Source organism: Lycium barbarum, chromosome 8, assembly GCF_019175385.1.
Source record: "Lycium barbarum isolate Lr01 chromosome 8, ASM1917538v2, whole genome shotgun sequence".
In the NCBI taxonomy this organism is placed as follows: domain Eukaryota; kingdom Viridiplantae; phylum Streptophyta; class Magnoliopsida; order Solanales; family Solanaceae; genus Lycium; species Lycium barbarum.
The window spans coordinates 107,980,595-107,995,508 of NC_083344.1; the positions used below are offsets into that span (position 1 = coordinate 107,980,595).

The window sequence follows — 14,914 nt, forward strand, 5'->3', positions numbered from 1 at the left end:
ATTACTAGAAACAAATGTTTTTTCCACCGACATTCAGTGGAAAATTTGTGCTATAAAATATGATTTTCCCACCTCAAATCCACCGAACCAGCTCATTGGGAAAACGCGCGGTGGGAAACAGGTTCCCATTGAAACGCTGAGAAACTTCTGAATTTTCTATGTGAAAACACTACTATTTAGATTTTCTCCACCGACATTCAGTGGAAAATAACCGCTGAACATTTTTCAGTGGGAAAATAGAGATTTTTTAGTAGTGAAAGTTACTTGATACCTATTGCTGGGGGAGGTGACAGGTATCCCGTGAAATTAATCTAGAATTGGGAGGTGGCAGATATATTGTGGAATTAGTCGAGGTGTGCGTTAGCTGACCCGACACCAATATCACTTGACAGGTATCCCGTGAAATTAATCTAGAATTGGGAGGTGGCAGATATATTGTGGAATTAGTCGAGGTGCGCGTTAGCTGACCCGACACCAATATCACTTGAAATGCTCTTTAGATAATTTTTTCTGACATTTTACCAATATTTCAGATACTGAAGTTCAGTATTTATAAGTACCAAAATATTGTTTTTGGCCAAAACGGGGTTTGCCACTTCACCCTGATGCATGCACATGGAACTAAAGATAGTACATTTTTAACCAAAGCCATGTGAAGTAGCCCAGAACATGACCCATTGCCCAAAACAACAGCTGACATGGGGTGGCAATACATATGTAAAACAGCTATATAAATTAAAACTCTCCAGTGCAAAATTCATAATAAAATCTAGATCAATAACCAATCTTTATATCAACTAAAATCCCTTCAAACATTACTAGCTACTTACATATCAAGAAATTAAAATCATGGGGTTTCGTTTGTTACCGATGATTTCCAGTGTCAAGCAAATCTACAAACTACAGTCTGCTCTTACAAGGAGTCATTCAGATGTTCCTAAAGGACATTTTGCAGTTTATGTAGGAGAAATGGAGAAGAAACGGTACGTTGTGCCCATAACGTACCTGAATCATCCTTCTTTCCAGAACTTATTAAGGCAAGCAGAAGAAGAATTCGGCTTTCATCATTCAATGGGTGGTCTAACAATACCTTGCAATGTGGATGCATTTGTTAATGTGACTTCTCAATTAAACAGTTTATGAATCAAGAACAGCATGAAGCAACATCCTAGAATTCAAATTAGAGTTTAGAATGAAAATTTTTACTTTTGGTTTTTCCTCTTGCCGGGCAAGAGTTGTAAACTTATGTACAAAGCCTACAGAAAGTTTTACCAATTTTTGTTGTCTTTGAAAATGGATAGCCATATTCTTTAACAGTGGACTGATTTTGTTTTTTTCTCTGTTTTTAAGAGCATAAAAAGTTCTCTTTGCTGGCTACAAGGCTACACAGAAAAAGATAGAAGTTAATAGAACCACCAAATGGAGCATTATTAACTTGAACTTGCATACAAACTTTTGGTAATGTCCAAGGAGCAAATATACAAAAAAACCACATCTGATGAAAAATAATTCTCAGTTGATTCAACATAGTAGAATGTCCAGCATCCAAGATTTTTTTTTATACGTACATTAATAATAATCTCTAGGTCCACAATGTAGTGTTGATTTTGTACTTAAATATAGTCTTATGACTCTTATCTTTTCTTTTCTTTTCTTTGTTGTTGTGATACAGAATCTTGTAACAAGAGTAGAACAAATAAGATTAAAGTTTTTCCACTAAATAACAGGATGGCAATCCTGCATTCATACGTTAGGGCAAAGTTAAGAAAATATCATCATTAACGACCAGTTAGAAAAATTTCCTTACTTCTTTGGCCGTTGAGGGCATCTCAGTTGTGTAGTTATATCTCAGATTCTAATTGAGATGTATGAATGTTCACTACAAAATATTAATTATATTAAAATAAACATTACCAATTATTTAGCTTAAATAATTAAGACAGATTTTCTTTAAAAAAAAATTTATGCATAATTTCTTTCAGCAGTCAGTCAGAGTCTCTTTGGCTTTTCTCATAAAAAAATTTCATGCCAACTTGAAGTCATGTTAAGGTGTTTATTTAACTGTGGAAGATCAAGAATAATCTGTCAGTAGATAGAGAAAATAAGTGAATAAAAGTATCTAAACTAGCTCAACCACATACGGCAAATTAAGTTGGAAAAGTAATATACAGCAGATTAAGGGATCACAAATCTCTGGACCATCTGAAGAAAATCTGTTTATTACTACTTTTATAGCAACCATATCATTATTTACTAAATACAAGATTAGATACGTGAGATAACATGCACATGTGGACAGTTAACAGAGAAGGCCCTGGAACGAAAATCTTGCGATAAATGATTGAATAATATTGAATATGCATATAGCAACCTGCACCAAATAGTACTCGGATAATTTAAGATGACCACAAGTTCACATGTATTTTAGATCCAGGGCATGTGCTCTTGAGAAGAAACGTAGAAATTACGTACCCGAACTGGTAGGGCAGTTATGGAGTCATGATAAACAACTAATTATTGATAGTGACAGCAGGCAAAATCAATCTTGATTTAATCATTGAGGGTCAAAAGGGAGATACTGAGGGGAAATTCTAGCCACGTAGCAGATGTATGATGAAGTATTATTCAGGTACAAGTACAATGTTAATTCAATAATGTACTACCTTTATCAACAAACTATTTTATCTGGTATTTAACAACCATGTTACTAATTAATCTTACTTTCTGATGATAAATCATGCTTCTTTACTGCAGTAATAATGTTGCGAAATTCAGCAAGTATAGTTTAATATTTCTACATGATGGGCTATGCCGGATCCAGGTCAGATGCTGTCAGATTTGGTTAAAAGTTGCAGAGAGTTAAGGACTGGTCAACAATTCATTTGTTTAACCTTTTATCATCAAAAGTTGCAGAGAGTGACATAGCAATTATGCCTATATAAAGCTCACATCATAAATGAGTAGCAACAGCTATTGCAAGTACAATGAACTGTTAGCACAAGCTGAGAAAAAATATTGTAGCAGAAAACAATAAGCTATTAAGCAGATAAGAAACAATAAAAGAAATTGTAACTGAATCTATGTAGAAGTACACAGTTTGAACTCAAAACAATGTGCTATTCCTGAAATAAATGTTCCAGAAATTTTCTTCCATCTGATACTGCTACAAGTTGTGGATCGAACAGATTGCTATGACACAAAATGTAAAAAAATCTAATCCATGCTTTGTTAAGGTGGATTTGGTCCCGCATTTTTGGGAACTATTAACATATTTAGTAATATCTCCCACTACTCACTCTACGGCTCTACATACAGAGGCAGATTCAAAATTTAAGTTTTATAGATTCAACATATAAGATCTTAGTATTGAATTCATTATATTAAGTTATGGGTTCATATCTACTATTTATTATAATATTCGAGAACTTATACATATAAATTTATGCTCTATGTTGAAAGTAGTGGGTTCAGATTAACGAGGTGTCGGTATGATACATCCTTTGTCTACACACGCGTACAAACTACAGACATGTGCACATATACTCAACCAGGTAGGCAGAGCCGCAGAGACCACCGTTATTGCATCCATCTTGGAGTCTGTCTTGAACTAGCTGATGAACTTAAGCAAATAGTTATTATTACTAAAAGTGGAAATAACGGCTTTATGTTGCCAAATCACATGCATGTGTGCAGTTAGCACAAAAATTTATGCAGACCAGAAACCTTGAAAGCAGTAAATTTGACATTGAAACCATGCAGCAAATTGCACCAAAGCATTATCCCGAGAATGACTTCGCAAACATATGTATCTCAAGTACGCAGACTTCAAGGAAATAAACATAAAGGAAAAGAAAATCCAATAGAAGGAAGCAAAATTTAATAAGAGCAAAACATGTCCAAAGTATTTTTTTATGAGCTTTGATGGCCACCTCTATGAATTGAAGCTTAAATAATCCTAAAATCTACTGTTAAATCTAGTTTTAATGTCTTCAAACATGTAAACTTATGTACAAGGTTGGACTACAAAATATAACTCTTTGTAAATTCCTGAGCGTATATTATCTTTCTTCAGAAACCCCTAAGCCTGTACATCAAAAAATTCCCAAGAAGTAACAGAGCCCTATTTATAGTGAAGTATGGAGGTCACATGTTATTCGACACCATTTCCAGAGGTTCTGCATGGTAATTTTGATATTCGCATCCTTAATTATCACATAGTCCTGTTATGAAAATCATTGTACGACTAGCTATTCCCGAGGCATCGGCACTAGAATTAATGCAGGCCATAATCAATAACTTCATTGGACTCCTAGCAACTTGATCACTTCACACTGAAGCATTTACGGGATATTCAATATATTGCATATTTTATTGAACTTTATGACCAAAGCCATGTGACAAAACAGCTATATAAATATAAGCTATTCCTGTGCAAACTTCAGGGCAAGATCCAGAACAAACACCAAGATATTTCAATCTAAACAAGTCCTAGTTCAACCTAAATTCCACCAATATTTACATATCAAGAAGACATGGGGATTCGTTTGTTACCTATGATTTCCGGTGCCAAGCAAATCTACAAACTGCAGTTTGCTCCTACAAGAAATCATTCAGATATTCCAAAAGGACATTTTGCAGTTTATGTTGGAGAAATAGAGAAGAAACGTTATGTGGTGCCCATAACATACCTGAATCATCCTTCTTTTCAGAACTTGTTAAGGAAAGCAGAAGAAGAGTTTGGATTTCATCATCCAATGGGTGGTCTAACAATACCTTGCAATGAGGATGACTTTTTCTTTGTGACTTCTCGATTGAGTTTATGAAATGAAGAACCGTGAAATAGTGGTTCTAGACATCAGATTTTGAGCTTAGGATTTTCAGTGTTAGGTTCTCATCTTACTAGGCAAGAATTGTAAACTTATGTACAAAGTTTTCAAGAAAAGTATACAAATGAAATCTATACAACTGTTTGTTGTCTGTTTAAAGTAAATTCTTTATCTGTGAAATGATCATGTATTCTTCTACTACGACTGCAGTGCCCAGAGAGCTTGGGTGCACCTCCATTAATCCACAGATGTTTCAATTGGTTTAATAAATCAATCACAATAAAAGGCTAAATTCTAGGTTGTTACTTCAATAACTCAAACATCCCTTGGGGATGAACAGACCAAGTTTTTTTCTCTGCTTAACAGGAAAATCTACTGTTAGAAGTCAGAGGGAGAGAATAGATTGATGAAAGACTTCTTAGAAGATGAAAAGTTCTTCTTGCCACATGCTACACAAGGTCAAGATAATGGATAAGATAAAAACTGTGTTGAAGTGTGTGACAATCTCATTAAAAGTTTAAGTTGTCATTGGGAGCATACTTTTGTTATTTAATCATACTCTCAACATTCCTGATTCTTGTTTCACGGGTCAAACACGTGGAAATTCCTATATTGATAATCAGTGACAGTGAAATTCGATCCCACGACTTCAGCCTTATCACGACCCAGCCCCGTGGGCCGCGACTGGTGCCCTATTTGGACACCCAGACAGAAAAACATATCAAATCGTAACACACTTATCCAAATCGAATCACAAACAGTTAACATATGCGGCCATAAATACTATATATCGTCCCAAACTATATCAAACTGTATCAGACACATTTCAGCGCAACCATATACGTATGCATATATCAAAAAGCCGGCAAGGCTGTCAAATGTATCAAAAGCCGACAAGGCTATCAAATGGCACAACGGCCCAAAACACATATACGAATGCACGCCGACAAGGCTGCCATAGCGAATAGGATCATACAAACACATCTGAACAGAAGTAGGCACACACACCCACAAATATGTCTACAGACCTCTAAACAGACCAACCGAAACATATGGCGGGACAGGGCCCCGCCGTACCCCTGAACAAATGTATACCACAATATATGCTCTGAAATGAGAAGAGCACTCCAAACAGCAGAAGAGTGTCCTAAACTGGTGGATCACCAAACTGTGCGTCTGTACCTGCGGGCATGAAACGCAGCCCCCCGAAGAAAGGGGGTCAGTACGAAATATGTACTGAATATGCAAAGCAAAAAGTACGGGAACAAATCTGAGGCATAAACGAAATAGTAGTACAGAACATAAGTATAAATCCAACATATCAAAATGTTTACTTTCAAAATATAAGTCATGCATAAGGTACAGAAGAATATGGTCGCCCGCCCGTCGTTGGCGCCATAACACAGCATAACACCAGAAGGTTTCAAATCTCCGTATCCCCGTCACATATCACAACACAGCATAACGCCATACACAGCATAACACCAAATATAAGTGGAACCCGACCCTCTTTAGCGAGTAGCTCGGTGAACCATAAACACAGCATAACTCCGGAGTATATCAAAGCGCGCACGATAACAGAACCGGCCCGGGAACCGGCGAAAGATATAACAGAACGCACGAGCAGAGTCATGAGTAACCATACGCATAAAATCATTATCATAGACTCAAATATAAGTAAATGACCATACTTGAAATTCGAAATGATAATCATACCAAATTCTTTCAAAAGTCGTCCGAATTACATAAAGGAAAGTCGCGGGACCCACGGACGGGTATTGACCCGAGTCGGGCCCGCCTATGGAAAACATACTTATCATACGGCATGCAAACTCCTACGAAGATATCGGAGCAATCCGAGCCTTTCTGTGAAAGTTACGACGTTTCGTAGTTACGGAATTCTTTAAAACAACTTTTTGTACAAAGTTTGGAAATCAATGCTTTCGAAGACATAATGGTTCATACTTCATCACAACATACATAAGAATGCCAAGAAATATATATAAGGATCATAACGTACTCGGATTTCGAATTTAGAATTTCCTCGAGGCTCATAATGTAGCCTATTGAAAACTAAGGCATGCCAAAAGAAAGAAGGGTTGCGCTTTACATACCTTACGTCGTTCAAGGGCTCAGTCCAGCCAAGAACTTCCACAATTAATATGATAAACCTATAATCGTAAGAATACGCACATGACTTAAGAAGGCTTTCGCATTTCATATATATTAATTGATGACTTAATTCCAAAACGAAACGGGCAGCATCTCCTCTATATCTTTAGCATCTCCCAATTTGGTATATCAGCCCAATAACAAATAAATCCCAAAAACACAACATGCATGTCCATAATAATTTCATAATACTCTATAACGAGCGACAAGCTCGAATTACGATCTGTATACTCCATGGCACCTTTTCGTATGTTTTCTATTAAACCTTAAAAATATTCTCAATATGATAAGGACATCATTTACCACAAATCTCGGCTTTATATCATATATTTACAACAAGAAAAACAACCCACAACTCCAACTCTATATCAATAGACAATTCTATTCGTAAGTTCGCGTTTATTCCATCAATTCCCATATCGATACTTGTATACACTTCTTTATTTTCGTATATACATTGTATAACAACAAGCAGGATAGCAATAATTACAGCACGTTTCACGATATTCCATCTCACTAAATAATTTTATAATAACCACCAAACAGTCCGTATGATAACAATAACCATTTATCCGATTTTTCGCAATTAATTTCGTGGTTCCCGTCTCACAATTTAACTATGACCTGGACGAATTTAAATATATCTAGTAGAGGAGAATTCTTACCTCATTTGCCAAAAACTCCTCTCCTTCTCCTTTACTTCACTTTGAAGAAAGTCCGAATTTAACAACACGACAAAATAAAACAACGAGATTGAAAGGGTATACAAAAACCCGTATGTTATCCTTGGTAAAAAAAATATTACACTTCGCTTCTTTAAAATTGTAGCTCATGTTTCTGTTTTGGGTGTTCAACGAAAGAGAAAAAGAAATGTTGTCCACTGCTAATCTTCCATTAACTAGCGTAAGAAGAAGGTGAGAAATATGTATCTATCCTTGCTATTTTAGATGAATTGATGTTGTCGTGAAGATGTGTGTATATTTGCACCAAAAGAATATAAGAGTTGTGTAATATGTAGTGGGCATGTAGTGGACTGTGGGTGTTATATCCCGTATTTTGAACGTCGGATTATTTGTAAGTTGAGGTGGGGCCCACACGTCAAGATTTTTTTTTGGAACATGTGACAAGTCATATGAATCACATATGTGAAGTTAAACACAACTCAAGAAGGACCCTTGGGCCAAATCAAAGTGGAAGTCCTCCAAACGAATATTTTTAAGAAAACGTTTTCGGGTGATCTGACTTCTAGGGGCAAAAACGGTATTATAAGTTTGGAATTTGGAAAAATACCAAGAAATATAAGTTGTAGATAATTGAATTAGCTTTCCAACCATAGGTCGTGGGTTCCCAGGTAACGTCGGTACAAGGAGATATAGACGTTTTAAGGTCGAAAGGTCAGTGGGCTAGGCCCAACTCGGGACCAACCGGGTTGGCCCAAAAAAAATGAAGAGAAAAATCAGGCCCAATAGGGGACATCCGGCCATGGTCCATAAAAAGGACCCAAGCCCAAGTGAATTATCCATGTGATAATTAAATAAAAGGGACCATTTAATTGTCTTGAAACATATAGAAGTTTCAAGACAAATTGAGAAAGATAGAACAAAAGAAACAAGAGCAAAAGAACTAAAGGCCATACGACCATCGAGAAAAAAAAATTGACCCTTTGAAATCTTATCCCAAAAATTATTTTCTTGTGGTATTTCTACTAATTCAAGGGTCCTTTACAACTTGGTGTAATTATTTTGGTAGGAAGAACACTTGTTTCTTCAAGTTGACAACTTGGTCAAGTGAAGAAGATTGTAGAAAAAGGTAAGAATTAATTCCTTTTTATTATGTTATGAAGGTTGGTTTATGTTGTAGTATGTAGAAATGAGTAGAATTTATGGAAATATGGAAGTTTACAAAGTGGGTTTGCATGTGTGCATGTGTATGTAAGGTTGTATAAATAAGATGAGTTGAATTTTATGTTGTATTCTAGTTGTAGTTGTGGTGGACCTTATATGGGAAATGGAATAAAATGGTTCAAGTTGGCATGGAAAATTATTGGAAATAGTTATAGGAAATTATGTGATTTTAATGAAGTTTTATGTAATTATGGAAGTGGAGTTTTAAATGTGAATTATTATGTTAGTTGGTGAATTTGGAAGGATAATAGTCCATATTGGCATGAAAGATTGGTTGTTAAGTGGTTATGAGAAGTTTTGTGATTTTATGGTAGATTTATGTAATTATGAAAATGAAATTGTTAAGGTGCAAATTATGATTATGGTTGATGAAATTGGAAGATGGAAATATGTTATGAATATGTAGATTGAAGATTAGAAGTTTTGGATGGATTATGGTTTTGGTGGAAAGTTTGTATATTTTGTATATCTTGTGAATATTTGGTAGAAATGATATGAAATGCTTCCGAATTATATTGTAATGATCTTGATTAGTAATGAATGTAAAAACATTGAGATTGGTTTGAAAATATGAAGTTGGAATGAAAGCTATTGCATTATGTTGGAAAGAAGACTAGTTGTGTTATATTGTGTTTTGTAGTCATGGTTGTTGTCATTGTGTTGATAGTTTGGCTGGGTTGAATTCCCGGATTGTTGTTGATTAAAAATTGGCTAAGTTGAATTTTGGGGATGGTGTATTTATAGGGGAGATGCTGCCCAAATTTTTGTAGACAAGTATTGGTTAAGATTGAAATCTTAAAGCCTTACAATTAACATTTGGTAATTGTGACCAAATTGTAGATTTTGGCGAACTTGAAACTTGATTTTGGAGACGTGTATGAAGCGGAAAAGGTATGTAAGGCTTCACCCTTCCTTCTTTGGCATGTCTTAGACATAATAGGGTGGATACGAGCCTCGGGGACAATCCTATTCCTAGAAATCCGAGTTTGAAGTTTCCCCTTTTTCATTCAGTAGAATTGAACTAGAAATTGTGTAAAATGTTGGAAAAACTTCCTAAACATCTAGAACTTGCATAAATAGGACCCGACTACCTTAAAACCCTCGCAAGTGACGTCATGAAAAGTAATGTACGTAAATTTGGTACGCCGCCTCATTTGACCCGAGGTGGGCCCACTGTCCCGGATTTTCCTTATTATTCTGTTTGACCTATTTTGAAGTAGAATCCAAAGGAAACCTTTGATCCTTATACCGCTTATCTAATGACAAGTAATGTAGCTATTCTAATGAGAATATTCCTATGACGACAATGATAATGACGATGTAAGGAAGAGAATATGTCTATGACAAGTACGACGAGAATGATTGTATGTCTAAGGGCCTTAAGTGAAGGATTCAGTATGAATACAAGGGTAATGGACTAGTTCTTGAGTTCAACCCCTATTCCTTTGTCATGACTCTATTTTTCTAAGGACTCTAAAGTACATGAAGTACTGTTTTATGAGTTTTACGATCTTGTCCTATGTTTTCTCTTAATGCTATTATTCATTGATAGTCTTGCCCCATAACATTAGTTCCTTCAAGGTGAGACGTAACGATCATGGTTATTCCATAATGTAGTCGGAGGCTACCGACCTTAAGTCACTCCGACGTGGGCATAGTTTTCTTGGACTCTCGAGCGTGTTGTATGCATGTTATAAGTATATGTATATGATATATGTATATGATAAAAGAGCCAGAGCGCTATAGACGCTGATAAATGTACATGATACACGTATATGTATATGATAAAAGAGCCAGAGCGCTATAGACGCTGATATATGCATATGATGTATGCATATGTATACGGGGAAGATGGGAACGAGGGCAGAGCGTTATATACGCATATCCACCTGATCAGTTGGCATTATCTGACATGATATCGTCCCGGACGCGGGATGCCCGGACGCGGGATGTGTATATTTATGGTTAAATGGATCGGCTGCCGACGCCTCGGCAATATTACATGTTCTATTTTTATATATATATGAACAAGAAAAGATTTTCAAAGGAAAGCTAAGCGTGCATGGCATCTGCCCAAGGGCACTTATATGTACAGGTTATGCTTCTACCTCAGGACATGTGCTATTACTCGTTTATGTCGTTATCCCTGTTTTATATTCTCCGTATGTTATTATTCATGCCTTATATACTCGGTACACTATTCGTACTGACGTCCCTCCTTGTGGACGCTGTGTTTCATGCCGCGCAGGTCAGCAGACAGGCGGATTTGATTCTTAGGAGCTCTACCAGCAGTATTTGACAGCGCTCCAGTTGTCCCGGAGCCCCAGTTCCTTAGTACTATTTTGTGTATATACTCGGGCACGGCAGTACTCGGTCCCTTTCTATGTATATGTGTACTATGTTTAGAGGCTCGTAGACAGATATGTACAGTTAGATGTGTTATATTTTGGAATGTTCGCGTCGCTGTATAACGTGATAGCAAAGTTTACTAGTCTATGTTTACAATGATGCTACTAATGTTAATGTTCAGTAAAGAAAAAAAAAAGAAAAAAAAATATATGGCACAGTCCCTACGGCCCGCTGAGAAGTAAAGGTAAAATGATAGATAAGGGGTGCTCGGTACAAGTATCGGGTACTCGTCACGGCCCCTAGTTGGGTCGTGACAGTGGGGTCCAATTTTGTTTTTTAAAATAGTCCCTATCTTTAAAGGCGACCTACCCGTTTTCATGCTTAATCGTCTTAAGCAACTTTGCCAAGAAAGTCACGTGTCAAGCATAGTCAACAACTTAATATTTAACCCTTTTTTTCCATTAATACGTGTACTATGCCACTAATAGCTATCCAATTATATCCATTCATTTCTTGTCTTTCACTATAATTGTCCTCTTAATCAATCACACGCATAATTAATTTCTTAATCTTAATTTACTTTAATATCAATTATTTTTAATACACTTCATATACTCATTGCCACGATTATGTGACGTAACACTAATCCATAGCTTCATTTGTCACATATAAAATATTATTTTTAATCATCGTCGTCACTTTTTTTAAAAAAATTATTTCGGAACTTCATTCCTTGTATCCGTACTTTCAGCAAACCAAGCGTCCTTCTTTGGTAACACAAATCTCAACCTTAAGTGTAGTATCTACTTAAATGAGTAAGCATAATCCATTTATGGCCGTAGGACCCATAATTTTTTTGGCTTTACTTATATAAGAGTTTTGGTCCTGAAAGTAAACCAAATGGATACGCACATTACATTACTCACCTTATGCATTTTGCTCATGCATCCACGTGCAAGTACTTGTCCCTTTTTAACACTTATCCATTTATCAACAATTAATTCACTAATCTTCTACTAATTCAACAATTAACGGAATTTCCTAGATAATTAATAATTTCTCCACTACCCTCCATGTATGATTAATTGCACACATAATTAATTCCTAATCTTCACTAACATCTCTACACTAATAATAATTAACTAGCATCCCGTGCAATTTTTAAAATTGGGATTAAAAATTTCCTGTCTCATGTCTCAAAAATAATCTTGTCCTTGAACTTATGTCGATTAGCTTATGAAAAACCCAATGTATAAAAGTACGGGGTATAACAAGCCTCCTCTGATATCATGTTGAAGTGTGTCACTTTCTCATTTAAAAGGTTAAAATGTTAAAGAAACCACACTTTCCTTACTTGATTATACTGTCAACAAAAACAAATAGATCCCCAGATCTTGGACTGTGAGCTCGAACCAGCATAAAAAGTTCTAGTAATATTAAAAGCTAATGTTGAAAATAACCACAGTTCATTAAGAATTTTTAGTTAGAATAAACCTAGTCGGAAAAACGCACCCGGTTATATTTTTTTTTGTCAAAATCAGCATCCAGGAATCTTAAGATACGCAACCTAGGATTCAGTTTCCGATCAATTTAATAGTCGTTTGATATGAATCTTTGTATCGCGGATTTTATATATGTATTTCACATGGCAACTAGAAGTAATTATGTTAGGATGATCTGTAGAAAATCTTGATTGATCTGTCAGTAAATGAAGAAATAAGGGGAATACCAATAGTTAAACTAGCTCAATCTCATAAAGCAGATTTCAGCATCAAAATCTGATGCTGTATCTTAATACAAGCCAGAGCAAATCTGTTTATTAGTTTCTAGCAAAATGCAAATGTTTATCACTAAATACAAGATTAAATGCATGAATTTAGTAACATATCTTTTATGTTACATGTCAGTTAACGAAAATGTGACAGTACTGACAAACTTTCTATCGATGATTGGATACTGGAGCATATGCCAACCTGCAATAAAGTATTAACAAGATAATCTATGATGATATCATAAATCACAATTCACATGTAGTTGTACCTATAGGACATGTACTCTTCAGACGAAAAGTAGAAAAGGACAATACTCAAATTGGTAGGGCAGATATGTCAGGATGGGCAAAAACTCTTGGGCCTAGATATGCTTAAAAACGTTGTGGAAGGTCAGAATTGCAGTCAACACACTATTGTACCTGGCATTTAACAACTATGTTACTAATTAATCTTATTTTCTGATGATAAATCATGCCTCTTTGCTGCAGTAACATTTTTATAGAATTCATCAAGTATAGTTTAATATTTCTATTTGATGGGCTATGCCTGATTCAGGTCAGATGTTGTATGTCTGATTTGATTATAAGTTGCAGAGAGTTAAGGATCAACAATTCATTTGGTTGACCTTTTATGATTGAAAGTTGCAGAGAGTGATAGCAATTATACTTATATAAACCTCACATCGTAAATGAGCACCAACGGCTACTGCAAGTACAATAAACTGTTAGCACAAGCTGAGAAAAAAATAAATAATACTTGCATTGAAAAGATAAAATAATAAACTATTAAACAGATAACAAACAATATAAAAAATAGTAACTGAATCGACGCAGAAGTACACAGTTTGAGCTCGAAACTATGTGCTATTCCTGAAATATAATGTTCCAGAAATTTTCTTCCATCTGATAATGCTACAAGTTGGGAATCGAACGGAGTGTTCTGACAAATAATGTAAACAAATCTAGTCATGCTTTGTTAGGGTGACTATGGACCTGCAATATTTGGAACTACTAAACAGATTTAGTTCACTACACATGCGTGCAAACTATAGAGATGTGCGCATTACTCAACTAGTCCAACCAATCCCTCTACACACGCGTGGGTAGGCAGAGACCACTATTTTTGCATTCATCTTGGAGGCTGTCTTGAACTAACTAATGCAATTATGCAAATAGTTTTTATTACTAAAAGTGGAAATAACGGCTGTATGTTGCCAAACCATATGCATGTGTGCAGTCAGCACAAAAATTCATGCGGATTGGAAACCTTGAAAGCTGTCATTTTGACAAAGAAACCATGCAGCAAATTGCACCAAAGCCAAATCCCGAGAATGACTTTCACAAACACGTATATTTCTAAGGTATGCAGACATCAAAGAGATAAACGTAAAGGAAAAGAAAGTACAATAGATGGAAGCATTATTTTAATAAGAGCAAAACATGTCCAAAGTAATCTATGAGCTTTGATACCACCTCTATGAATTGAAGCTTAATTAAAAATCTACTGTTAAATCTGATTTTAACGTTTTCAAACGTGTAAACTTATCATTCTCAAAATCCTAGGCAAGTGTTTATGGTTGCACTGTAAAATCTAACTTTTTGTAAATTCTTGAGCATAAATTACTTTTCATCAGATACCCCAAGCAAGTACATCAAAAAAGTCTTAAGAAGTATCAGAAGCCTATTTATAGTGAACTATGGAGGTCACATGTTGTTTGACACCATTTCCAGATGTAACTTTGATATTCATGTCCTCAATTATCACATAGTACTGTTATGAAATCGATGTACGAACTATCTATTCCCGAGGCATCAGCACTAGAATTGATGCAGGCCATATTGCAATAACTTCATTGGACTACTAGCAACTTGATCACTTCACACTGATGCAT

The 14,914-nt window shown here is 35.6% G+C and overlaps 2 protein-coding genes across 2 annotated transcripts; both read left to right on the top strand.

Annotated features, from left to right (window-relative positions):
* Positions 1–690: 690 nt before the first annotated feature.
* Positions 691–1,300, top strand: LOC132606604 (auxin-responsive protein SAUR22-like). The gene has a single exon (XM_060320180.1). The coding sequence runs from the start codon at positions 850–852 to the stop codon at positions 1,141–1,143; it is 294 nt and encodes a 97-aa protein (XP_060176163.1). The 5' UTR covers positions 691–849; the 3' UTR covers positions 1,144–1,300.
* Positions 1,301–2,794: 1,494 nt separating this feature from the next.
* Positions 2,795–4,962, top strand: LOC132606606 (auxin-responsive protein SAUR21-like). The gene has a single exon (XM_060320181.1). It carries the CDS (start codon positions 4,533–4,535, stop codon positions 4,821–4,823), a length of 291 nt encoding a protein of 96 aa, XP_060176164.1. The 5' UTR covers positions 2,795–4,532; the 3' UTR covers positions 4,824–4,962.
* Positions 4,963–14,914: the final 9,952 nt, after the last annotated feature.